Source organism: Pristiophorus japonicus, chromosome 3, assembly GCF_044704955.1.
Source record: "Pristiophorus japonicus isolate sPriJap1 chromosome 3, sPriJap1.hap1, whole genome shotgun sequence".
NCBI classification, from domain to species: domain Eukaryota; kingdom Metazoa; phylum Chordata; class Chondrichthyes; family Pristiophoridae; genus Pristiophorus; species Pristiophorus japonicus.
In genome coordinates this window covers 123,882,063-123,907,693 of record NC_091979.1, presented here as the reverse complement: position 1 = coordinate 123,907,693, position 25,631 = coordinate 123,882,063, and the positions used below count along the sequence as shown (strand labels likewise).

At 49.4% G+C, this 25,631-nt stretch overlaps 1 protein-coding gene across 5 annotated transcripts in view; it reads left to right on the top strand.

The window, feature by feature from the left end:
- Window positions 1–25,631, top strand: part of ccdc141 (coiled-coil domain containing 141) — a 320,905-nt gene that overhangs the window by 79,549 nt on the left and 215,725 nt on the right. For all 5 annotated transcript variants that reach the window (XM_070875793.1, XM_070875794.1, XM_070875795.1 and 2 more), the window contains exon 7: window positions 9,161–9,355. In XM_070875793.1, coding sequence (XP_070731894.1) covers window positions 9,161–9,355 — 195 coding nt within the window. The remainder of the gene's footprint in view (window positions 1–9,160; window positions 9,356–25,631) is intronic.

Genomic DNA, 25,631 nt, shown 5'->3' with positions numbered 1-25,631 from the left:
GACTTTCTCAGCATGACACACGTTGCTGCATTGGACAGGTCACTGAAGCCCTGTACGCACGCAGGAGGGACTTGATCAGCTTCCCTATGACCAGGGAGACACAGAATGAGAGGGCTCTAGGATTCTCCGAAATTGCAAACTTCTCCAAGGTGCAGGGAGCAGTAGACTGTACACAGATCACGATGTGGGCACCTTTTCAGGATGCAGAGGTTTTCAGGAACCGCAAGGGATTCCACTCCCTGAATGTCCAACTCGTTGTCGAACACCAGCAAATTATACTGGCAGTGAATGATAAATTTCCAGGCAGCATCCATGATGCTGACATCCTGTGTGAGAGCACTGTATCTGCCTTGTTTAACAATCAGCCACAAGGTCAGTGCTGGATGCTTGGTGACAAAGGATTTGACCTCGCCACCTGGCTGATGTCCCCCTGCGTGACACCCACACCGAAACCGAGATGCGATACAATGAGAGCCACAGAGCCACTTGCAATATCATGTAGCAAACCATTGGAGTGCTTCAGCAGCACTTTAGATGCCTGGACCACTCAGGAGGCGACCTCCAATACCATCCTGAGCAGGTAGCTCAATTCGTGGTGGTATGCTCCATGCTGCACAACTTGCCGATCAGCAGGGGACAAGAATTGCCTGATGAGTCTGACAGTCCACCTCACCAGAGAGAGGAAGAGGAGGGCGAGGAGGCGGACGCTGACATAGGCCCAGACAGTCAGATTGACACTGAAGCCATGCCCCGCCCCCCTGTAGACCGCATAAAAAGGCCCGTGGTGGCATGATAGTTACAAGAGCCTTATGTCAGGAGCTCAGCAATGATCGCTTTGCCTGAAAGAACGTTGGTGTTATTTACAAGGCTGATACACTGCTGGGCGTGCAGGTCATACATCAATGGTGGGCAATGGTGGTGATGGTTAAAGTTTAAGTTGATTGAAGTTAAGTGTCATTCTACCCTTTAATGTTAAGGAATCACCAGCATGTAACGGTGCAACTATCTGAGCCAATAAGCAACAAAATTTTGTTGAATAAAAAACATTTAAACCGAACTTTTGTCTGAAATCATTAGTATTTCTGTAAAAACCAACCCTTACCCCCTCCCCCCACCGCTTCTTTGCCCCACCTCTACCGCTGCCCCTTCCCCTCCTGACTCCAAGCTGCCTGGCCGAGGAGCTCCTCAGGTGATGCTTCATTGGGGTGGGGTGGGGGGGATGTTGGCCGAAACGCTGCTTGGATGGATACGGGAGAGGATGGTCCCGAGGTGGGAACGTGCTCCGAGCCAGAAGCGAGCTGTTGCTGCTGGATCTCATGTGTGGTTGGCAATGTGGGTGTGGCACCTTGGGGTGCAGTGCCGTGCTCTGGGACCACTGGGAGCCCTCTGCCACCAGTGTTGCTGGCTACCAGCTCCAGGGCCTCCACCATCCCTTCCATGTTATATCTTATTTGTTGGACAAAAACTCGGTGCCAATTATGTTCTTGTTGCTTAGTAGGCTTTTTGCTGCTGGTGAATCTCCCTCGTGCCTCCCACAACAGCCAGACAAGCACACACCACAGCCACACATGCCTTCAGTCACTCTCAGCTCCCTCTCTCTCTGTCTCCTCTTCTGCGCATGTCATGATGACCCTTGACCCCCTGAATCGCGGGAATCGAGCGTTGCCATGCCATTGCTAAGGACGGCCACACTTTACGGCAGAAGGTCAGTGAGATTTAATGCTACCGCTCATTTTATATCGCTCACGGTAACGGCCATTTTCAAAAATGGAGACCAGGTGCTTTGAGAATGGGCGAGAAGTGGTGATCTGAAAACCCGTTAATCGCCCACTTTTGGGCAATAAGCACAAAAGTGGGAAATCTAGCCCATAGTTTCTGAGCCATATAGGAGGGTGGGTATCACCACTGCTCTGTAGACCATGAGCTTTGTGCCGGGTTTGAGGTCTTGGTCTTCAAACACTCTCTTCCTCAAGCGAGCAAAGGCTGCGCTGGCACACTGAAGGCGGTGTTGGACCTCGTCATCGATGTCTGCTCTTGTTGATATAAGCTCCCGAGGTATGGAAAATGGTCCATGATACGTCCTCACTATACAGTATAAATGCACATGAAGCCCAAGCTTGAGAGAAGGTCAGTCTATGACCTGTCCTTTATTTCATAGCACTCAAGTGATGAAGGTCGGTGGAGCTTCCCCTTTTATACCTGAAGGTCCAGGTTAGGAGTGTCTCCCAAAAGTTCACCACCTAGTGGTCATTGTTCTCACAGTGTACAACTTGTCAGTTTATACATGGGTTGCAATGCAAGTTGAATACATGACATCACCTCCCCCCCAAAGTCTTATTGGGATCACAGGTTGAGTCTCTCTGGTGGTTTATACTCCCTTGTAGAGCGCCTGAGTTGGGGCTCCGGTTGTTGGGTGCTGGCCTGAGTGTCTGCTGTTTGCGGTGCCTCAGGCCTGTCCGGACTGCCCACAGCGACTGGGCTCGCCTCCCTTTGGTTCCGGTATTCGGTCATTTGTGGTGGCGTGAACTCTATATCGTGTTCTTCCTCTGCTTCTTCTATGGGGTTGCTGAACCTCCTTTTTGTTTGATCCACGTGTTTGCGGCAGATTTGTCCATTGGTAAGTTTAACTACCAGAATCCTATTCCTCTCTTTTGCAATCACGGTGCCTGTGAGCCATTTGGGCCCTGCAGCGTAGTTGAGGACAAAGACAGGGTCATTTACATCAATACATCGCGCCCTCACATTCCTGTCATGATAGTCACATTGTGACTGACGCCTGCTCTCGACAATTTCTTTCATGGTGGGGTGTATTAGGGATAACCTGGTTTTGAGTGTCCTTTTCATTAGCAGCTCTGCGGGTGGAACCCCTGTGAGCGAGTGTGGTCGGGATCTGTTGGCCAACAGGAAGCGTGATAAGCGGCTTTGTAGGGAACCCCCTTGGATTCTGAGCATCCCCTGTTTGATTATCTGCACTGCTCATTCTGCCTGGCCGTTTGAGGCTGGCTTGAACGTTCTGACATGGTTAATTCCATTGCCTGCCATGAAGTCCTGGAATTCAGTGCTTGTGAAGCACGGGCCATTGTCGCTGATCAAGATGTCCGGTAGACCGTGGGCAGCGAACATTGCCCGTAGACATTCTTCCGTGGCAGAGGATGTGCTTGAATTTAAAATGTCACACTCGATCCATTTGGAGTAGGCGTCTACTACAACCAAAAACATTTTTTCCATGAAAGGACCTGCGTAGTCCACATTGATGCGTGACCATGGCTTGGCGGGCCAGGACTAGGGGCTAAGGGGGGCTTCCCCGGGCGCATTGCCCAGCTGAGCACACGTGTTGCACCTGCGAACACAAAGTTCCAGATCTGCATCTATCCCTGGCCACCAAACGTGTGACCTGGCAATTGCCTTCATCATGACAATGCCCGGGTGCTCATTGTGGAGTTCTCTGATGAACACCTCTCTGCCCATCTGGGGCATGACTACGCAGTTTCCCCACAGTAGGTAATCGCCTGAATCGAGAGTTCATCCCTGCGCCTGTGAAATGGTTTAAATTCCTCAGGGCATGCCCTGTACATGGCTGCCCAGTCCCCATTCAGGACACATTTCTTGATTAAAGGCAATAGCGGGTCTCTATTTGTCCAGACTTTCATCTGACGGGCTGTCACGAGTGAGACTTCGCTTCCGAAAGCTTCAACAGCCATGACCATCTCAGCAGCATGCTCGGTAGCCTCCTCAGTGGTGGCTAGTGGGAGCCTGCTGAGTGCATCGACGCAGTTTTCGGTGCCTGGTCTGTGCCGAATTGTATAGTCATAGGCGGCTAACGTGAGTGCCCACCTCTGTATGCGGGCCGATGCGTTTGCATTTATGGCCTTGTTGTCGGCCAAAAGGGACATTAGGGGTTTCTGATCTGTCTCCAGCTCAAATTTCCTGCCAAACAGATACTGGTGCATTTTCTTTACCGCATATACACATGCAAGCGCCTCCTTTTCTACCATCCCGTAGCCCCTTTCTGCCTGGGACAGACTTCTGGAGGCATAAGCTACCGGCTGTAACTGACCCTTGGCACTGACATGCTGCAACACACACCCGACCCTATAGGATGACGCATCGCACGTTAACACAAGTTTCTTACATGGGTCATATAGCATTAACAGATTGCTGGAACATAAATTGCGTGTTCTATCAAAAGCCCTTTCCTGGCTGTCCCCCCAGACCCATTCACGACCTTTGCGTAGGAGCACGTGTAGCGGCTCTAGCAGCGTGCTCAATTTGAGAAGAAAGTTACCCAAATAGTTCAGGAGTCCCAGGAACGAATGCAGCTCCATCGTGTTACGGGGTCTGGGTGCTCTCTGGATCGCTTCCGTCTTGGATGCAGTCGGGCTGATCCTGTCTGCTGCTACCCTCATCCCCAGGAATTCTACCTCTGGAGCTAGGAAGACGCACTTTGCCTTTTTCAGTCACAGCCCTACCCGATCCAGTCTGCGTAGCACCTCCTCCAGGTTGTGGAGGTGTTCTTCAGTATCGCAATCCGTGATGAGGATGTCGGCTTGAAAAACCACCGTACCTGGAATCGACTTGAGGAGGCTTTCCATATTTCGTTGGAAGATCACGGCGGCCGAGCGAATCCCGAATGGACATCTGTTGTACTCAAACAACTCTTTGTGTGTCATGATGGTGGTCAGCTTCTTTGACTCACTTGCCAGCTCCTGGGTCATGTAAGCTGAGGTCAGGTCCAATTTTGAAAAAAGTTTGCCACCGGATAGCGTCGCAAAGAGGTCCTCCGCTCTCGGTACCGGGTACTGGTCTTGGAGTGACACCGATTGATGGTGGCCTTGTAATCACCACATATCCTGACTGACACATCCGCCTTGAGCACCGGCACAATCGGGCTCGCCCAGTCACTGAATTCGACTGGCGAGATGATGCGTTCCCTCAGAAGGCGGTCCAATTCGCCTTCTATCTTTTCCCGCATCACGTATGGCACCGCTCTGGCCTTGTGGTGTACTGGCCTAGTGTCTGGGTTTATGTGAATCACTACCTTGGCCCCCATGAAAGTGCCAATGCCGGGTTGAAACAGTGAGTCAAATTTGTCCAGGATCTGTGAGCATGATACTCGCTCCACAGAGGATATTGCATTGACATTGCCCCATTTCCAGTTCACGACAGCAAGCCAACTCCTCCCCAGTAGTGCAGGACCATCCCCCGGGACAATCCAGCGTGGCAACCTGTTCTCCGAATCTTTGTGGGTCATGACTACCATGGCGCTGCCTAGCACCGGAATGATCTCCTTTGTGTAAGTCCGTAGTTGTGCGTCAATCGGCGATAATTTTGGCCTCCTGGCCTTGGACGCCCACAAGTTTTCGAACTGTTTGATACTCATCAGGGACTGGCTGGCCCCCGTGTCTAGCTCCATTGATACTGGGATGCCATTGAGGAGCACTTTCATCATTATCGGTGGCGTCCTGGTGTATGAACTGTATACGTGCTCCACATGAACTCGCTGAACTTCAGCTTCCAGCGATTTCCCCCAGTATTCATTTGGCCAAGTCCACGTTGTCCAAGGCCTCGTCGTGGATTAAGATAACCAGGGGGCAGTGCTGTGCGGTGGGGGCAGTTTGGTAGAGAACCTTTGTCTTACGGATGGTTAGTGTAAGGCCCATGCTCTCGTATGCCTTGGTGAAGGTATTGATTGGCTTGGAATTTGGCCTCCGAGTGTGTGCAGGTGCAGGTGTCGTCTGCATACTGTAGTTCGATGATGGAGGATGGGACAACTTTGGATCTGGCCTGGAGGTGGCGGAGGTTGAACAGATTCGCGTTTGTCCTGTAATTTAGCTCCACTCTAGCGGGGAGCTTGCTGAGGGTGAGATTGAGCATTGCATCAAGGAAGATCGAGAAGAGCGTTGGTGCGATGACACAACCTTGCTTGACCCCGGTCCGAACAAGGATTGGGTCTGTGGTGGATCCGTTGTTCAGGATCATGGCTTGCATGTCATCGCGGAGCAGGTAGAGAATGGTCATAAACTTTTGAGGGCAGTCGAATCTGAGGAGGATGCTCCATAATCCCTCACGGTTGACAGTGTCGAAGGCTTTTGTGATGTCGAAGAAGGCCATGTACAGGGGTTGATGCTGTTTCTGCATTTCTCTTGTATCTGCCACGCCGTGAAGATCATGTCCATTGTGCCCCTTAGTGGGTGGAATCCGCATTGTGACTCTGGGAGGAGCTCTTCAGCCACAGGAAGAAGGCAATTCAGGAGGATTCTTGCGATGACTTTCCTAGTGGTCGACAGCAGGGAGATTTCTCTATAATTACCGCAATCGGACTTGTCACCTTTCTTGAAGATGGTCACAATTATAGCGTCATCATCATCACTAGCAACAGCGGCAGATGCAGCTTGCTGGTCACAGCCCTGTAGCTCCACAGGGAAAAGGAGAAAAGCAGAGAGGGGCAGTTCACAGGAGGGTCGACAGGCAGAGAATAAGCTTCCTCAATATATCTGAAGACCAGTGTCTCAAGAGGCTCAGGGTATCACGTCAGGTGGTGGCAGCATTTGCTGGAACAAGACCTGCTGCCAGCTGGACCTGGTGGTTATGCTTTACCAGTGGCTGTTAAAGTCACCACCGCTCTCAACTATTTTGCCTCTGGAGATATTTGCAGGATTTCCCATGTCGAGATATACAAATGCATAGGACAGGTGACTGATGGCTTTCTGCCAGCACCAGCAATTATGGCAACTTTGCCTACGATGACTCCAGTCAGCATGAGTGGGCGCTCAGGTTTGCGGCTTGACTAGCTTCCCATAGGTCCAGGGCATCATCAACTGCACACACATGACAATTAAGGCACCCATAGATTACCCAGGAGTGTTCATCAACTGCAAGGGTTCCACTGCATCAATATGCAGCTGGTGTTCAACCACAAAACTATCTTTATCCACGTGTGTGCAAGGTTCTTGGGCAGCTTCCATGATGCTTTCATTCTGCGGCATTACCCTCCCAAACATCTTCGCACCTGGAATCAGCTGACTTCTCAGAGACAAGGTACACCCACTTAAAATGTGGTTGATGACACCCTTAAGAAACTCAAGGAATGAGGTCTAGGAGTGCTACAATGAATGCCATATGACCACCAAATATACAATTGAACAAGCTGAAGATGTGCTTCAGGTGCCTGGATGAATCTGGAGGTGCCCACAGTATACACCAGCCAGGGTCTACAGAATCATTGTGGTGTACATAAGTACATAAGAACATCAGAATTAGGAACAGGAATAGACCATCTAGCCCCTCGAGCCTGCTCCGCCATTCAATAAGATCATGGCTGATCTGGCCGTGGACTCAGCTCCACTTACCGCCCTCTCCCCGTAACCCTTAATTCCCTTATTGGTTAAAAATCTATCTATCTGTGATTTGAATACATTCAATGAGCTAGCCTCAACTGCTTCCTTGGGCAGAGAATTCCACAGATTCACAACTCGGTTTTAAATTGGCTCCCCCGTATTTTGAGGCTGTGCCCCCGAGTTCTCGTCTCCTCGACCAGTGGAAACAACCTCTTTGCCTCTATCTTGTCTATCCCTTTCATGATTTTAAATGTTTCTATAAGATCACCCCTCATCCTTCTGAACTCCAACGAGTAAAGACCCAGTCTACTCAATCTATCATCATAAGGTAACCCCCTCATCTCCGGAATCAGCCTAGTGAATTGTCGCTGTACCCCCTCCAAAGCCAGTATATCCTTCTTTACGTAAGGTGACCAAAACTGCACGCAGTACTCCAGGTGCGGCCTTACCAATACCCTGTACAGATGCAGCAGGACCTCCCTGCTTTTGTATTCCATCCCTCTCGCAATGAAGGCCAACATTCCATTCGCCTTCCTGATTTCCTGCTGCACCTGCAAACTAACTTTTTGGGATTCATACACAAGGACCCCCAGGTCCCGCTGCACCTCAGCATGTTGTAATTTCTCCCCATTCAAATAATATTCCCTTTTACTGTTTTTTTTTCCCCAAGGTGGATGACCTCCCACTTTCCGACATTGTATTCCATCTGCCAAACCTTAGCCCATTCGCTTAACCTATCTAAATCTCTTTGCAGCCTCTCTTTGTCCTCTACACAACCCGCTTTCCCACTAATCTTTGTGTCAACTGCAAATTTTGTTACACTACACTCTGTCCCCTCTTCCAGGTCATCTATGTATATTGTAAACAGTTGTGGTCCCAGCACCGATCCCTGTGGCACACCACTAACCACCGATTTCCAACCCGAAAAGGACCCATTTATCCTGACTCTTTGCTTTCTGTTCACCAGCCAATTCTCTATCCATGCTAATACATTTCTTCTGACTCCGCGTACCTCTGCACTGTGCTTTGCACAACATTGCCCAGCAGTGAGGTTTGGACCTGCCGGTGGACCAAGGCGCAGAGCCTCTTCAGAGGATTCTGAGGAGGAAGAGGAAGACAAGGAGGCGAAAGGTGATGAGGGCATTGCATCACCAGTGGCACACACTGCTTCCCACAATGCCCTGAATATTGCGAGTTTCAATTAGGTTCCACTAGTGCACCCATCTAACAACCTCATGCAAAACCCACTTTCCGCACCCCGCCACAATGCCCCTAACACAAAAAAGTCCTGCAAACAACCAAGCATCCCTTTCGCATCCCTTTCACATCCCCCCCATTGCTAGCCAGCAATTCAGGTCTTCCCATTCATCATCAAACAACTGAAAAGACCATTTGCCAACCAGCAACTAAGAATGGGCAACACGGAAAAGTGGTGCAAAAACAATAATATTTATGTGTTTCAAATGAAGAAAAGAAATTTAATAATTCAACAATATGTATACTGGAAAATATGTTTTACTTTGCATATTCACTGAAATCTTTTTGGATGAGCTTTTCACAGTTTTAGTACAAGCATCATCTGAAAAACATTGAACTTTTGAGACAATCCTTTACAAGGCAATCCTTTGGGATGAGATACAAGGTCACTCAGTGTACTGTAAATATTATATCATATAACAGTTTGAAAATATTCACCCTTTTATATGCCCTCTGGTCTGTACTGCAATCTATAAAAATATCAGTTGGTTATATGGTTGTTCAAATTTGTTGCTACAGAAGTCCTCCTCATAAGAAATAATAGAACAGTATACATTTTATTACAGGAATTCGCCTCTGTAGCTGAAAGATTAAAAGCTGAGGCTCATGAGATTCTGCTTACAGAAGACTTTACAGATAAAGAACAGATGGCATTTCAAAATCAGAAACTGAAGCTGATGTGTGAGGAATTCTGGCTTTTCATGAAGGAACGAGCAACATTGCTCCAAGAGGCCCATGAATTTTTTAACAGCGCAAATAAGGTTAGTTCTTGAACCACATCTATGTTGACATTTTACTGCCAATTATTTCATATATATATACTGAAATCCACATTCTTCAGTACCGTGTATCTTTTCCAAACCTGTATTTTTCAAGGAGGATGGTTAACCTTGATCTGTTTTTCTCTCTTTAGAATTGAAAGAGGGAAAAGTAATAAGGGAAATAAAATTACTCGACAATGTTCCACCATTAATCACACTTATTCAATTTCAGAGTGCAGCTATAATTTTCTTCTTCATAGTCCCGCACCTGGATATGTGAGTAATGCAATTAGCATTTTAGACATGATTAATGAAGCATTTTTGAGAGGGTTCAGAGACTGTGGGCACAATAGGTTAGTACATTGTCCCTTTCATCTTGTGGAAAAATATCATGAATTTCCGTGGACCCTGGGGAGGGGTCAGAGGTGTGATGGGCAGAAACCTCAGCCTGCTACTTTTGCTTCACCAGGATCTCATCCTAAATTGGAAGGACGGGATCATTAGAATAATTGTGTCGTGCTCCCTATTCCTATAGAGGTACAACAGGGGTACTCGCCTCAGTGTGTCGCCTAAAACGCAGAGGCCTTTATCAGGCCAAAGGTTGACTTCAGCAATCTTTCTTATTCCTTGGAAGAAACATTTGTCTTTTTCAGATTTTCATCTTTGGGCCTTTTGTAGGCTCACATAACAATCCTCACCTGTCCTAGCAGGCATATGAACTGCTGGAGAGAAGAAGGGTGCAATGGATAGGAATCCTTTGCCAGCCTATTGGAGGGAATTTAAAGTTTACGTTACATGCAATGGAATCCTAGGCGGATCTGGGTCCCATATCAAATTCCAAACCCCTTGTTATAACTACAACCCCTCCCCGCGACCCCCCCCCCCCCCCAAGCTGACTGAAATTCTAAGATTTTCTCTCAGCCCCTGGAAACCTTGCATGAAAAGAGTTTGGCCAATCTCAACCCAGTTTCAAATGGATATGGATCCAGACCACAAAATTCCATACATTGGTATAAATTAGCACTAAGTTGGTAGACTCAGTCACAAAGAGCCACACGGATGGCAGGTGCAGGAAATGTTAATATCCAACTGGAGTGATAGTTAAGTTGGAGTTAAGGAACTCTGGGGCTTGTGTCATTCTTGATGCAGGGTGCCAAAAGTGGAAGAAAATTTAATTACATCCCCAAACCAGAATTCCATACATTGATTTACATGAAAAATGCAACAAATGTTATAGCTACCTTACAAAGAGAATAGTCCTTAGGTTGGATAGGCAAGGTTTTTATTATGCACATACGTTCTATGCCACAAGATTATTAACAGAAGGTTAAATTTACCATAATGCAGTTTTCTGCACAATACATAATTTGCTAGATTATTTTGTGATTTAGAACACGTGAACAATAGGATTTTGCTTCTCTGCTGCCATCTTGTGGATTTTCATTACAGGTGGTATTCATTTGACAGATATGTGTATTGCGGTTTGCAATGTTGTAATAATGCACACAGAAACACTTTCTGACTTTGAGCAATGAATGATTTTAAAATCCAAAAATGAATCATTAACACAGACCTTCAAACTGGAGGAAAATATTCTGAGTGTGCAGTTTCAGCCAGCTGGTGAAGGGACAAGGTGTAACCAAATTTGCTAGTGCTTCAGGTCCTTCTAAGTTTTGGGTTGTAACAAACCTTTTATTCTGTTTAGTCCAAAATACATCAGTAAACAAATCAGTTGAGATAATCCATATTTGAAAATTTAGGAAATATTTCAGAAGTAAGGTCAACCTTTGAAATGAGAGTGATTTATTTGGAAGGGCTCTTCAGCTAATCACAGATTCAAAAAACAGCACCGATCCCAGTGAATGGGAAAGATACAAAGAACAGCAAAGGGTGACAAAACAGATAGTAAGATCTACAAAAAGGGAGTAGGAAAAGAAACTTGCAAGGGATATCAAAATCAACACAAATAATTTTTACAATTACATTAGGGAAAAGAGGGTAGTCAGAGCAATGTTGCCCCTCGAAAACTGACATTGGTGATATTGTCAATGATAAGAAAGTGGCGGACATGTCGAATAATTACTTTGTATTAGTATTTACAGTAGAGGAAGAGGATAGCATGCCGGACATCCCAAGGAAATTAATATTGAATCAAGGACAGGGACTAAATAAAATTAACATAAGAAAGATAGCAGTAATGAATAAAATAATGGCACGAAAGAGTGAAAAATCCCTAGTACCAGATGGTTTCTGTTATGTCTCGGATAAAGTAATGTAACTGAGTACTGTAGACGTGAGTAAGTGTGACCTTAGTTCCTTTATTCTAACTCCAGAGTGCTGGTACAGCATGGGAGGCCTGCTTATATACAGTGCTCCCAAGGGGTGCTGGGATCCCTTGGTACTCCAACAGAGGCTCCCTCTGGTGGCCGTAGGGTACTGGTTACATAGGGTTGCATACATAACATCACTCCCTCCCAAAGTCAATAGTACACTTATTTACAGGGTGAGATGGTCTGGCGCCTTTCACTCCCTAGTCGATTGTCTCGGTACAACTGCAGGTGCAGGTGAGTTGGTTGGTTCTTTGTTGGGCTGCTGCTCAGCTGGCCTTGCTGGGCTGCTGGGAATGATGAGTTCAGCTTCGTGGTCAACCGTGAAGTCGTTTGCCACTTGTATATGTATCGGAGGGCCAAAGTTGGTGGTGTCCTCTTCAGGTTGCTCGTGGCTGTCTGTGAATCGCAGTTTGGTTTGGTCTAAATGCTTTCTGCAAGTTAGTCCATTTGCGAGTTTGACCTGAAACAACCTACTCCCTTCTTTGGCTATGACAGTGCCAACAAGCCATTTGGGACCATGTCCATAGTTGAGTACAAATACAGGGTCATTGACTTCATTATCGCGTGACAAATTTGCGCGATCATGGTACATGCTTTGTTGATGCCACCTGCCCTCGATGTGATCATGGAGATCAGGGTGGACGAGAGAGAACCTTGTTTTGTACACCCTTTTCATGAGCAGCTTGGCTGGGGGAACCCCAGTGAGCAAGTGGGGTCTGGTGCGGTAGCTGAGCAGGACTCAGGACAGGCAGGTCTGCAGGGAGCCTTCTGACATGCGTTTCAAGCTTTGCTTGATGGTTTGGACTACCCATTCTGCCTGGCCGTTGGATGCAGGCTTGAACTGGGCAGATGTGACGTGCTTGATCCCATTGTGGGTCATGAATTCCTTGAATTCAGCGCTGGTGAAGCACAGCCCATTGTCGCTGACAAGGACATCAGGCAGGCCGTGCATGACAAACATGGCTCGAGGGCTTTCGATGGTGGCAGTGGACGTGCTTACAGACATTATTATACACTCAATCCATTTTGAATAAGCTTCCACAACAACCAAAAACATTTTGCCTAGAAACGGGCCAGCGAAGTCAACCTGGATCCTAGACCACGGTTTGGAGGGCCATGGCCACAAACCTAGCGGTGCCTCCCTGGATGCATTGCTCAGTTGAGAGCAAGTGTTGCATTGGCGCATGCAAGACTTCAAATCTGAGTCGATGCCGGGCCACCACACATGGGATCTGGCGATAGCTTTCATCATTACTATGCCTGGGTAGGTACTGTGTAGGTCGTGTATGAACATTTCCCTGCATTTCTTAGGCAAAACCATGTGATTAGCCCACAAAAGACAGTCCGCCTGTATGGACATTTCATCTTTGCGCTGCTGGAACGGCTTGATCTCTTCATGCATCTCCGCTGGGATGCTGGACCAGCTTCCATGGAGGACACATTTTTTTTACAAGGGACATAAAGGATCTTGGCTGGTCCAGGTCCTGCTCTGGCGGGCCGTAACGGATGCCTTTTCGTTTTCAAATGCATCCATCACCAAGAGCAAGTCTGCAGGCTGTGCCATTTCCACCCTGGTGGTGCGGAATGGTAGCCGACTGAGAGCATCAGCACAGTTCTCTGTGCCTGGTCTGTGGCGAATTACATAGTTATATGCAGACAGCATGAGCAACCACCTTTGGATGCGAGCAGAGGCATTGGTCTTAATACTTTTGTTCTCTGAGAATAGCGATATTAGTGGCTTATGGTCAGTTTCTAACTCGAACTGAAGCCCAAACAGATACTGGTGCATTTTTTTTATCCCCGTAAATGCATGCCAGAGCTTCTTTTTCAATCATGCTGTAGGCACTTTCGGCCTTGGACAAACTCCTGGACGCATAAGCGACCGGTTGCAATGATCCCGATTCATTTGCTTGTAACACACACCCGACCCCGTACGAAGACGCATCGCAAGCTCGCACTAAACATTTACATGGGTCATACAGAACAAGCAGTTTGTTGGAACATAACAGATTTCTGGCTTTCTCAAAAGCAGCCTCTTGTGATTTCCCCCATACCTAGTCATCTCCCTTGCAACACATGTAGAGGTTCTAGCAAGGTGCTTAACCCAGGTAGGAAATTACCAAAATAATTGAGGAATTCCAGGAACGACTGTAGCTCCGTCACATTCTGTGGTCTCGGCGCGTTCTTGATGGCCTCCGTCTTGGCGTCGGTGGGTCTGATGCCATCTGCTGCAATTCTTCTCCCTAAGAACTCGACCTCTGGCGCCAGGAAAACACACTTTGAGTGTTTCAACCTGAGTCCCACATGATCTAGACGACTTAGAACCTCTTCCAGGTTCTTCAAGTGTTCGATGGTGTAAAGTCCTTACTCTACAGCATGAAACCACACGAGGCACATTTCAGGGACAAGGCCACTCTGTGACCTTAACTCTTTATTACAGGACTCCAGAAGTGATGACCCTGCATGGGACCTCCCTTTATATACCTGTGTGATCAGGTAAGGAGTGCCTCCCACAAGTTCACCCCCTGTAGTCAAGGTGTGCATCTGAGTTGAGTGTGTACAGTAATACAGTGGTGTTACGTTGTAGTTACAAACATGACATCACCTTCCCACCCTAAAGTCTTACTGGGATCATAGGTTTAGTCTTTCAGGTGGTCTACACTCCCTCGTGCAGCGCGCAGTTAGGGCTCTGGTTGTTGGTCACCGACGTGAGTGTCTGTCACCTGTGGTGATTCCGGCCTGTCCGGGCTGACCGCAGGGACTGTGCATTCTTCTGATTGCTCTTGTTGTTCGTTCGCTGGCAGTAGTGTGAGCTCCATCTCATGGTCTTCTTCAGGTTCCTCCGTGTCCATGCTGAACCTTTTTTTTACTTGGTCCAGATGCTGACGGCATATCTGGCCATTGTTGAGTTTTACAATGATGACCCTATTTCCCTTTTTGCCAATTACAGTGCCCTCAAGCCATTTGAGCCCCATGGCGTAATTGAGGACGAAGACAGGTTCATTTATTTCTATACATCTCCCCCTTGAATTACGGTCATGGTACTCGTTTTGTGACTTGCGCTTGCCCTCAACTATGTCGGTCAGGACTGGGTGGATGAGGGACAACCGAGTTTTGAGAGTCCGTTTCATGAGTAGCTCTGCGGGCGGGACCCCCATGAGCGTGTGCGGTCTGGATCTATAGGCCAGCAGGAGGCGTGATAGGCGGCATTGTAGGGAGAGTCCTTGAATCCTGAGCATATCTTGCTTAATGCCATTGGAGGCCGGCTTGAACGGTGCAGTCCTGACGTGGTTGATGCCATTGCCCGACATAAACTCCCGGAATTCATAACTCATGAAACACGGGCCATTATCACGAACCACGATGTCCAGCAAGCCATGGGTTGCAAAGATCGCACGTAGGCTTTCCACGGTGGTGGATGATGTGCATTAATTCAGGATGATGCACTCGATCCATTTCAAGTACGCATATACTACAATGAGGAACATCTTCCCCATGAATGGTCCCACATAGTCAATGTGAATGCGTGACCTTGGCTTGGTGGGCCAGGGCCACGGGCTGAGCGGGGCCTCCCTGGGGGCATTACCCAGCTGGGCACAGGTCGTGCACCTGCGAACACAGTGTTCCAGGTCTGAATCATTTCCAAGCCACCAAACTTATGACCGAGCAATGGCCTTCATCATCACAATGCCTGGGTGCTCGCTGTGGATTTCCCTGATAAATGCCTCTCTGCCCTTCTGGGGCATGACTACCCGGCTGTCCCATAGTAGGCAGTCAGCTTGGATGGAAAGCTCATCCATCCGCCTGTGGAACGGTCTGACCTCCTCAGGGCATGCTCCGTGTGCGGGCACCCAATCCCCAGTCAAGACACATTTCTTAATCAAGGATAGGAAGGGATCTCTGTTGTCCAGATTTTGATCTGGCGGGCTGTGATGGGGAAACCTGCACTGTCAAAGGCATCGACAGCCATGACCATCTCAGCGCTTTGCTCAGCTGCCCCCTCGGTGGTGGCCAGTGGGAGCCTGCTGAGCGTGTCAGCGCAGTTTTCAGTGCCAGGCCGGTGCTGGATGGAGTAGTCATAAACAGCTAGCGTGAGAGCCCACCGCTGTATGCGAGCTGATGCATTGGCATTGACAGCCTTGCTGTCTGACAACAGGGATGTGAGTGGCTTGTGGTCCGTCTCTAATTCAAACTTCCTGCCAAAGAGGTACTGATGCTTTTTTTACACCATAGACACATGCAAGCGCTTCCTTCTCAACCATCCCATATCCCCATTCTGCTTGAGAGAGTGACCTGGAGGCATAAGCCACAGGTTGTAGCTGACCCTCAGTGTTACCCTGCTGCAACATGCACCCAACCCCATAGGACGATGCATTACATGTCAGAACTAAACGTTTACAGGGGTCGTGCAGGGTCAACAACATGTTTGAACAGTTTCGCGCCAGATTAAAAGCCCGTTCCTGACAGTCCCCCAAAAAACAATCACAACCCTTACGCAGGAGCACGTGTAGCAGCTCCAACAACGTGCTCAAGTTCAGCAGAAAGTTCCCAAAATAGTTCAACAGTCCCAGAAATGAACGCAACTCCGATATGTTGCAGGGCCTGGGTGCTCGTCGAATCGCCTCTGTTTTGGATTTGGTGGGCCGAATCCCATCTGCAGCAACCCTCCTGCCCAGGAACTCAACCTCGGGAGCTAAGAACATGCATTTAGACTTCTTGAGTTGCAGGCCTACCCGGTCCAGTTGGCATAGCACTTTCTCCAGGTTGTGGAGGTGTTCCTCGGTGTCTCGATCCGTGATGAGGATGTCGTCCTGGAATACGATAATTCCCGGAATGGATTTAAGCAGGCTTTCCATGTTACGTTGAAAAATCGCGGCCGCTGATCGAATGCCAAACGGGCACCTGTTATACGTAAACAGTCCCTTGTGCGTGGTGATGGTGGTCAGTAGTTTAGATTCGTCGGGCAGTTTCTGGGTCATATAGGCTGAAGTGAGGTCCAACTTGATGAACAGCTTGCCGCCTGCCAGCGTGGTGAAGAGGTCCTCCGCTGTAGGGACACCCGATTGATGGTGGCCTTGTAGTCACCACAGATCCTGACAGAGCCATCCGCTTTTAGAACGAGAACGATGGGGCTCGCCCAGTCGCTGAATTCAACAGGCGAGATGATGCCCTCTCGCAACAGCCGGTCAATTCACTCTCTATTTTTTCCTGCATTACATACGGCACCGCTCTGGCTTTGTGGTGCACTAGCCTGGCGTCCAGGGTGATGTGTATCACTACTTTAGTGCCTTTGAAAGTCCCGACGCCCGGTTGGAATAGTGACTCGAATTGATGTAGGACTTGTGAGCATGAACTTCGCTCCACCGAGGACATTGCGTGAACATCCCCCCATTTTCAGTTCATCTCAGCTAACCAGCTCCTCCCCAACAGTGCGGGACCATTGCCCCGGACAATCCAGAGTGGCAGCCGGTTCATTAACTCAATGTGTGTGACTGCCTAGCACCAGAATGATTTCTTTGGTGGAAGTCTGTAATTGTGTCTCAATACGTTCTAATTTGGGTCTACTGGCTTTGAGTGGCCATAGCTTCTCAAATTGCTGAACGCCCATGAATGACTGGCTGGCCCCAGTGTCCAGCTCCATGCGTACTAGGATACCGTTCAACAAAACCCACATCATTATTGGTGGTGTTTTGGTGTATGAACTGTGAATATTCGCTGCAGGGACCCGCTGAACCTCGGCGTCCATCGATTTGCCCCAAAAGTCATCCTGCTTCACAGAACCCTCTTCTGGTCCATCTGCCTCATATAATAGTCTTGTTGCAGGTTTTCTGCACATTCGAGCTAAATGGCCATTGAGATTGCACTTTCTGCAGACAAACTGTTGAAATCTGCAAGATCTGGCTGAGTGTTTTCCCCCACACCTCCAGCATGAGTTAAAGTTTCCATCGTTGGGGACAAAGGGACTATGGCCAGGAATTCCATGCTGACTGTCCCTTTGATTGCTCTTAAGTACCCTATTAGTGGGTGTCAATGGCCCCATCCCGGACCGCATTGTCCACTGTGATGGCGTGAATGTCCGTTCAGCCTGCCATTGTCTCTGTTGAGGTCCTGCTCTGGGGTCTGTTGCTGCCTGATAAATGTCGGACTGCCCCTGCCTGCCTGCAGGGCTCTGAGTAGCATTGATGATGTTGACTCCCTGATCCATCGCTGCGTTAGAGGCAGAATTGCGCACGTAAATCATTTTCACCTCTTCCTCCCCCGCCATGAAAGTTTGAGCTAACAACTCTGCCGCTTCCAAGGTCAAGTCCTTGGTCTCAATTAACTTGCGAAAAATTCCCGCATGACCGATACCCTCGATAAAGAAGTCCCTTTGCATCTCCCCACTGCAAGCATCTGTGAACTTACAGAGGCTGGCCAAACGCCGGAGACCCGCTACAAAGCCCGGTATGCTCTGTCCTTCACGACGTCGGTGGGTATAGAATCTGTGTCGAGCCATGTGTATGCTGCTCGCCGGTTTGAGGTGCTCCCGATTAACTTGCTAAGCTCTTCAAAGGTTTTGTCCACCGGCTTTTCGGGTGCCAGTAAGTCCTTCATGAGCGCATAAGTCTTTGGCTCGCAGCTGGTCAGGAGATGAGCCCTTCGCTTGACAGCCGCTGCATCCCCCAGCCAGCCTTTAGTAACGAAGCTTTGCTGAAGCCTCTCAACAAAATCGTCCCAGTCTTCCCCAACACAGTACCGTTCCTCTGTACTACCGGTGGCCATTCTCGTGGGTCGTGAATTCCCGTTTCTCGTCGCCAATGTAAAGTCCTTACTCTACAGCATGAAACCGCACGAGGGACAAGGCCACTCTGTGACCTTAACTCTTTATTACAGCACTCCAGAAGTGATAACCCTGCATGGGACTTCCCTTTAAATACCTGTGTGATCAGGTAAGGAGTGTCTCCCACAAGTTCACGCCCTGTGGTCAAGGTGTGCATCTGAGTTGAGTGTGTACAGTAATACAGTGGTGTTACATTGTAGTTACAAACATGACAGATGATGCCCCGACGTGTGATCAATATGTCGTCCTGGAAAACCACGGTGCGCGGAACCGACTTTAGCAGGCTCTCCATGTTCCTTTGAAAAATAGCCGCGGCCGATCGAATCCCAAACGGGCATCTATTGTAGATGAACAGACCTTTGTGCGTGTTGATGCAGGTGAGGCCTTTCGAAGATTCCGCCAGCTCCTGCGTCATGTCGGTTGAGGTCAGGTCCAACTTGGTGAACGTCTTTGCTCCTGCCAGGGTCGCAAATAGGTCGTCTGCCTTGGGTAGCGGGTACTGATCCTGCAGCGAAAAACGATTAATCGTTACTTGATAGTCCCAACAAATTCTGACCATGCCATCGCCCTTGAGGACCGGAAAATCGGACTGGCCCACTCGTTGAACTCAACCGGCACGATGATGCCTTCTCGTTGCAGCCTGTCCAGCTCGATCTCCACTTTCTCTCGCATCATATATGGCACCGCCCGTGCCTTGTGGTGGATGGGTCGTGTACCGGGAACCAAGTGGATCTGCACCTTCCGCCCCAAGAAACTTCCAATGCCTGGATCAAACAACGACGAAAACCTGCTCAGAACCTGGGCGCATGAGGTGTCGTCGACGGACGAAAGCACTCAGATGTCGTCCCAGTTCCAGTCGATTTTTCCCAGCCAGCTTCTGCCGAACAGTGTGGGGCCATCTCTTGGTACAATCCATAATGGGAGTTCGTGCGCTGCTCCATCATTGGAGACTTTCCTCTGCGCTGCCAATTACAGGGATCAGATCTTTAGTGTAAGTTCTCAGCTTGGTATGAATGGGGCTCAGCTTGAGCCTGTGTGCCTTGTTGCACCACAGCCTGTCCGAAGGCCTTTTTGCTCATGATAGACTGACTCACACCCATGTCCAGTTCCATGGATACTGGAATTCCATCCAGTTCAACTTTTAACATGAGCGGTGGACATTTCCTGGTGAAGGTGTGTACCCCGTACACTTCTGCCTCCTCAGTTTGAGCCTGTGGTTCAGTTTGATCTGCCATGGATCGGTCTTCCTCTGCAACGTGGTGGTTTGTAGGGTTTGCAGCTCATCTGCACATTCGCTGGAGATTCCACATTCTTTGCATGCATAGTGTTTGAAGCGGCATTGATGGGTTCGATGATCACCCCCGCAGTGCCAACAAGGTGTTAACTGCCTCGCATTAACGTTTGATGGCAGACTCTAGGTCATCTGAGGTCGTGCAGCTGCCGGCGTGTACATTCTGCCATATGCATTCCTGCCTGAAAATGACGTTACTTTGCGTACAGTACTTGCCGAAACCTCTTTATGCTGTGAAATTTGTTTGGTGTTATCGCTGGTGGACATAAATGCCTGGGCTATTGTTATGGCTTTGCTCAGGTTCGGTGTTTCAACAGTCAATAGTTTGCGAAGGATAACCTCATGGCCAATGCCAAGCATAAAAAAGTCTCTCAGCATTTGCTCCAGGAATTCATCGATTTCGCAATGTCCTGCAAGGCGCCTCAGTTCAGCGAAGTAGCTCGCCACTTCCTGGCCTTCAGACCGTTGACATGTGTAAAATTGATACCTTGCCATCAAAACGCTCTCCTTCAGATTTAGGTGCTCCCGGACCAGCGTACACAGTTCTTCATATGACTTGGTTGTTGGTTTCACCGGATCAAGAAAATTCTTCATGAGGCCATAGGTTGTTGCCCCGCAGACGGTAAGGAGGATCGCCCTTCGTTTGGCAGCGTTCTCTTCCCCTTGGCCACGAAGTATTGGTCGAGTCGCTCCACGAAGGCCTCCCAGTCGTCCCCTTCTGAGAATTTCTCCAGGATACCAACAGTTCTCTGCATTTTTGCATGATGGTTCATTATCTCGTCACCAGTTGTTATGTCTCGGATAAAGTAATGTAACTGAGTACTGTAAACGTGAGTAAGTATGACCTTAGTTCCTTTATTCTAACTCCAGACTGCTGGTACAGCTTGGGAGGCCTGCTTATATGCAGTGCTCCCAAGGGATGCTGGGATCCCTTGGGACTCCAACAGATACGCCCTCTGATGGTGGTAGGTTACTGGTTACATAGGGTTGCATACATAACAATTTCCTTCCCAGGGTTTTAAAGGATATAAGTGAGTACATTGCAGATGTCCTAACTATAATCTTTCAAAGTTCTCTTGTTCAGGAACTGACCCTTCAGATTGGAAAATTGTACGTCACTCCACTATTTAAGAATGACAAGAGGGGGAAAACGGGGAATTATAGACCAGTTAGCCTAACGTCTATTGTCGGGGAAATTACTGCCGGCCGAAATTGCCCATGCCCGAATAGGGGCGCACGCTCCCCCTATTCTACTGTTTTTACTGCCGCGATGGTTGAGGTGGCCTCTTGAGCGATATTCCGCTCTTTAGCTTTTTTTTCCAGGTGGACCGGAAGTTGCTCATAATGGGGGCGGAAGTGGGGCGGTGAGTACATTAGAGGGGCGGAGGTTGGGGTGGAGCATAGTGCTGATGATGTCATTACAGGGCCGTGTCACCAAGACTTTCCCCTTCACTTAAAGATTTCTAAAGTTCGGTCCACTGTGCCACCAGGGAAGGTTTCGGCCGGGTCAGCAGCCTGGCACCCAAGAGGGGGTGCCAGGCTGCCCGTTGGCGGCCCGGCCAAACCCAGGGGCATAATTGTCGGCCTGACATGGCAGTCGGGCAAAAAAAAAAACATGGCGGTAGCGGGTCCTCCCCTTTAATGGGAGCCGCTCCGCCATTGCACAAGGCTGCAGCCTCAGTGCATCATCAGGAAAAAGCAGGTCTTGGCACCGCCTGGCGGGAGGATGATATTCGCAACGGAATTTCGCCGTCGAGGGGGCGGGGGTGGGACATCGCGGTGCACACTGTGATGACGCACTTAGCACGGAGCAGTGAGGAGGGGGAGTGGGTCACCGCCGAGATACCGCAGGAGCAGAATTTTGATAATGCCGGCCATTACACAAAAAGTCGGGGCCATTGCATTCCACAGCGTGGCCGCCGATTTCCGGTGTTAAGAGGTCTTAAGGAAAGGGGCAATTTAGGCCCCTGGAGTCTATAATTGAGGATAGGGTGACTGAACACCTTGAAAAGTTTTAGCTGATCAGAGAGCAAGCATGGATTTGTGAAAGGTCCTGCCTGACAAACCTAATTGAAATTCTTGAGGAGGTGACTAAAGTATTGGACAGGGAAATGTCTGTTGATATAATTTATTTGGACTTCCAGAAGGCATTTGATAAAGTCCTGCTTGAGATTGTTAACTAAGGTTGAAGCCCATGGAATTGAGCATAAATTATTGACCTGGCTTGGAAATTAGCTGAGCGGCAGGAGATAGAGAGTAGGGATAATTGGCAGGTACTCAAATTGGCAGGATGTGACGTCCCACAGGGATCTGTGTTGGGGTCGCAATTATTCACAATATTTATTAACGACTTAGATGATGGCATAGAAAGCCACATATCCAAATTTGACGATGACACAAAGGTAGGTGGCATTGTAGAACGTGTAGATGAAAGCATAAAATTACAAAAGGATATTGATAGATTAAGTGAATGGGCAAAACTGTACAAATGGATTTCAACGTAGGCAATTGTGAGATCTTCCACTTTTGACCTAATAAGGCACTTTCTGAGTGGTGAAAAGCTAACAACAGTGTATGTCCAAAGAGACTTAGGGGGTCCAGGTACATAAATCATTAAAATGTCATGAACAGGTACAGAAAATAATCAAAAAGGCTAATGGAGGCAGGGCTTTATATCTAGAGGACTCGAATATAAGCGGGTAGAAGTTATGCTGCAGCTATACAAAATCCTGGTTAGACCCCACCTGGAGTACTGCGAGCAGTTCTGGGCACCACGCCTTAGGAAGGATATATTGGCCTTGGATGGAATGTAGCGTAGGTTTACCAGAATGATACCCGGACTCCAAAGGTTAAATTACGAGAAGAGATTACACAAATTAGGGTTGTATTCCCTAGAATTTTGGAGGTTAAGGGGTGATTTGATTGAAATTTTCAAGGTATTAAAGGGAACAGATAAGGTAGATAAAGAGAAACTAGTTCCGCTGGTTTGGGATTCTAGGACTAGGGAGCATAGTATAAAAATTAGAGCCAGACTTTCTAGAAAACACTTCTACACACATTGGGCCCAAGTTTCCACATGATTTGCGCCTGATTTTTAGGAGCAACTGGTGGAGAACCGTCGATCTTAGAAATCGCAATTCTCCACACTTTTTTTTCTGCAGTTCTAGTCAGTTAGAACAGTTTCACTTTGGAACAGAATTTTTTCTTCAAAAGGGGGCGTGTCCGGCCACTGACGCCTGATTTCAAAGTTTCCACAGTGAAAACGTACTCCAAACTAACTTAGAATGGAGCAAGTAAAGATTTTTATAGAACTGAAAAAACCTTGTCTACACATTAAAAAATCAGGCGCAGGTTACAAATTACGCGTCCAGAACGAGGTGGGGAGTGGAGGGGGGGGGTAAGGGAAGTCATTAAATTCTATAATAAATCCTTATTTATAATTATATAAATATTATACAAATAAATACAACCTGAATAAAAATTTATAAGCAAAGAAAAGATTAAATAAACCATCTTCCTACCTGTGTGAAAGTGCTTCAATCAGGGAGAATTCTGCAGGAAGCCTCACAAGTTGAGGCAGCCGTTCGTTCCCGCGGGGGGAGAGGGGGGGGAAGGAGGCAGCCGTTCGTTCCCGCGGGGGGAGAGGGGGGGGAAGGAGGCAGCCGTTCGTTCCCGCGGGGGGAGAGGGGGGGAAGGAGGCAGCCGTTCGTTCCCGCGGGGGGAGAGGGGGGGGAAGGAGGCAGCCGTTCGTTCCCGCAGGGGGGGAGGAGGAAGCCGTTCGTTCCCGCGGGGGGGAGAGGGGGGGGGAAGGAGGCAGCCGTTCGTTCCCGCGGGGGGAGAGGGGGGGGGAAGGAGGCAGCCGTTCGTTCCCGCGGGGGGAGAGGGGGGGGGAAGGAGGCAGCCGTTCGTTCCCGTGGGGGGGAGAGGGGGGGGGAAGGAGGCAGCCGTTCGTTCCCGCGGGGGGAGAGGGGGGGGGAAGGAGGCAGCCGTTCGTTCCCGTGGGGGGGAGAGGGGGGGGGAAGGAGGCAGCCGTTCGTTCCCGCGGGGGGAGAGGGGGGGGGAAGGAGGCAGCCGTTCGTTCCCGTGGGGGGGAGAGGGGGGGGGAAGGAGGCAGCCATTCGTTCCCGCGGGGGGAGAGGGGGGGGGAAGGAGGCAGCCGTTCGTTCCCGCGGGGGGGAGAGGGGGGGGAAGGAGGCAGCCGTTCGTTCCCGTGGGGGGAGAGGGGGGGGAAGGAGGCAGCCATTCGTTCCCGCGGGGGGAGAGGGGGGGGAAGGAGGCAGCCGTTCGTTCCCGCGGGGGGAGAGGGGGGGGAAGGAGGCAGCCGTTCGTTCCCGCGGGGGGGAGAGGGGGGGGAAGGAGGCAGCCGTTCGTTCCCGCAGGGGGGAGAGGGGGGGGAAGGAGGCAGCCGTTCGTTCCCGCGGGGGGGGAGGAGGCAGCCGTTCGTTCCCGCGGGGGGGGAGGAGGCAGCCGTTCGTTCCCGCGGGGGGAGAGGGGGGGGAAGGAGGCAGCCGTTCGTTCCCGCGGGGGGGAGAGGGGGGGGAAGGAGGCAGCCGTTCGTTCCCGCAGGGGGGAGAGGGGGGGGAAGGAGGCAGCCGTTCGTTCCCGCAGGGGGGGAGGAGGCAGCCGTTCGTTCCCGCGGGGGGGGAGGAGGCAGCCGTTCGTTCCCGCGGGGGGAGAGGAGGAAGCCGTTCGTTCCCGCGGGGGGAGAGGGGGGGGAAGGAGGCAGCCGTTCGTTCCCGCGGGGGTGGGGGGAGGAAGCCGTTCGTTCCCGCGGGGAGGGGGGAGGAGGAAGCCGTTCCCGACGGCGGGCGGGCAGGGGGGGCGGAGGGAAACGGCTGCCTCAACTTTCTGAGGCTTCCTGCAGCCGTCTCACTGCTATAAGAAGCCTCAGTGCTGATGTGCTGATGGCAATGTGCTTTTATTAAAAAATTTTCAAAAATTAAACAGCTACAAAGAACTACAAAAATGGCCGAGTGCCAATGTTTCCTTCACACTGCGTGTGCGCGAATGCTCCAACGCGCACGCGCAGGGTTGCCGGCAGGGAAAAAACTAATTTAAATGGTACCTGCCCCCTCCCACGTACAAAATCGGTGCGAATGGTAGGCTCCGCCCCCCTGGGCGCCGCGCCAAGCAGACATGGAGCTGCTGCGCGAAAAACGGGCGCCCGGCTCGGCGGGGCGCCCATTTTTTATCGGGTGGAAACTTGGGCCCATTGGGTGGTAGATGTTTGGAACTCTCTTCTGCAAATGACAATTGATGCTCGATCAATTGTTAAATCTGAGATTGATAGAATTTTGTTCACCAATGTTATTAAGGGGTTAGGATGCAGATCATTGCATGATCTCATTGAATGGTGGAACAAGCTCTCGGGGCTGAATGGCCTACTCATGTTCCTATGTCTGTTAATACTCAAATATTAATTGCTCTACAGTTAGATTGGAGGATCTAACTAGCAGGATTACAAGATACTTGTGGATGAGAAAGGTCAGTCGACCGATCATATTTCATCTATGCAGAAAGAATTGACAGTCCCTCCATTGCATATAAACGTATCTTAAATGATTCAAGGGTTATTTCCTCTACCACTGTATCTGGAAATTAATTCCAAATGTTGATTACTCGGCAAGAAGAAGAATTTCCTGATGTCAGTCCTAAAGTTACTTTTTCCTAGTTTAAACCTATGTCCCCGTATCTTCTAGTTGTACAGTTTAAAGTAGTATTTCAGATTATGCTTTTTCATACTATTTACTATCTTATATACTACTACAATACAACCTCCCAGTCACCACCTTGCCTGACTGGAAAGCTCAAGTCTCTACTGGGGGTGGAAAGAAA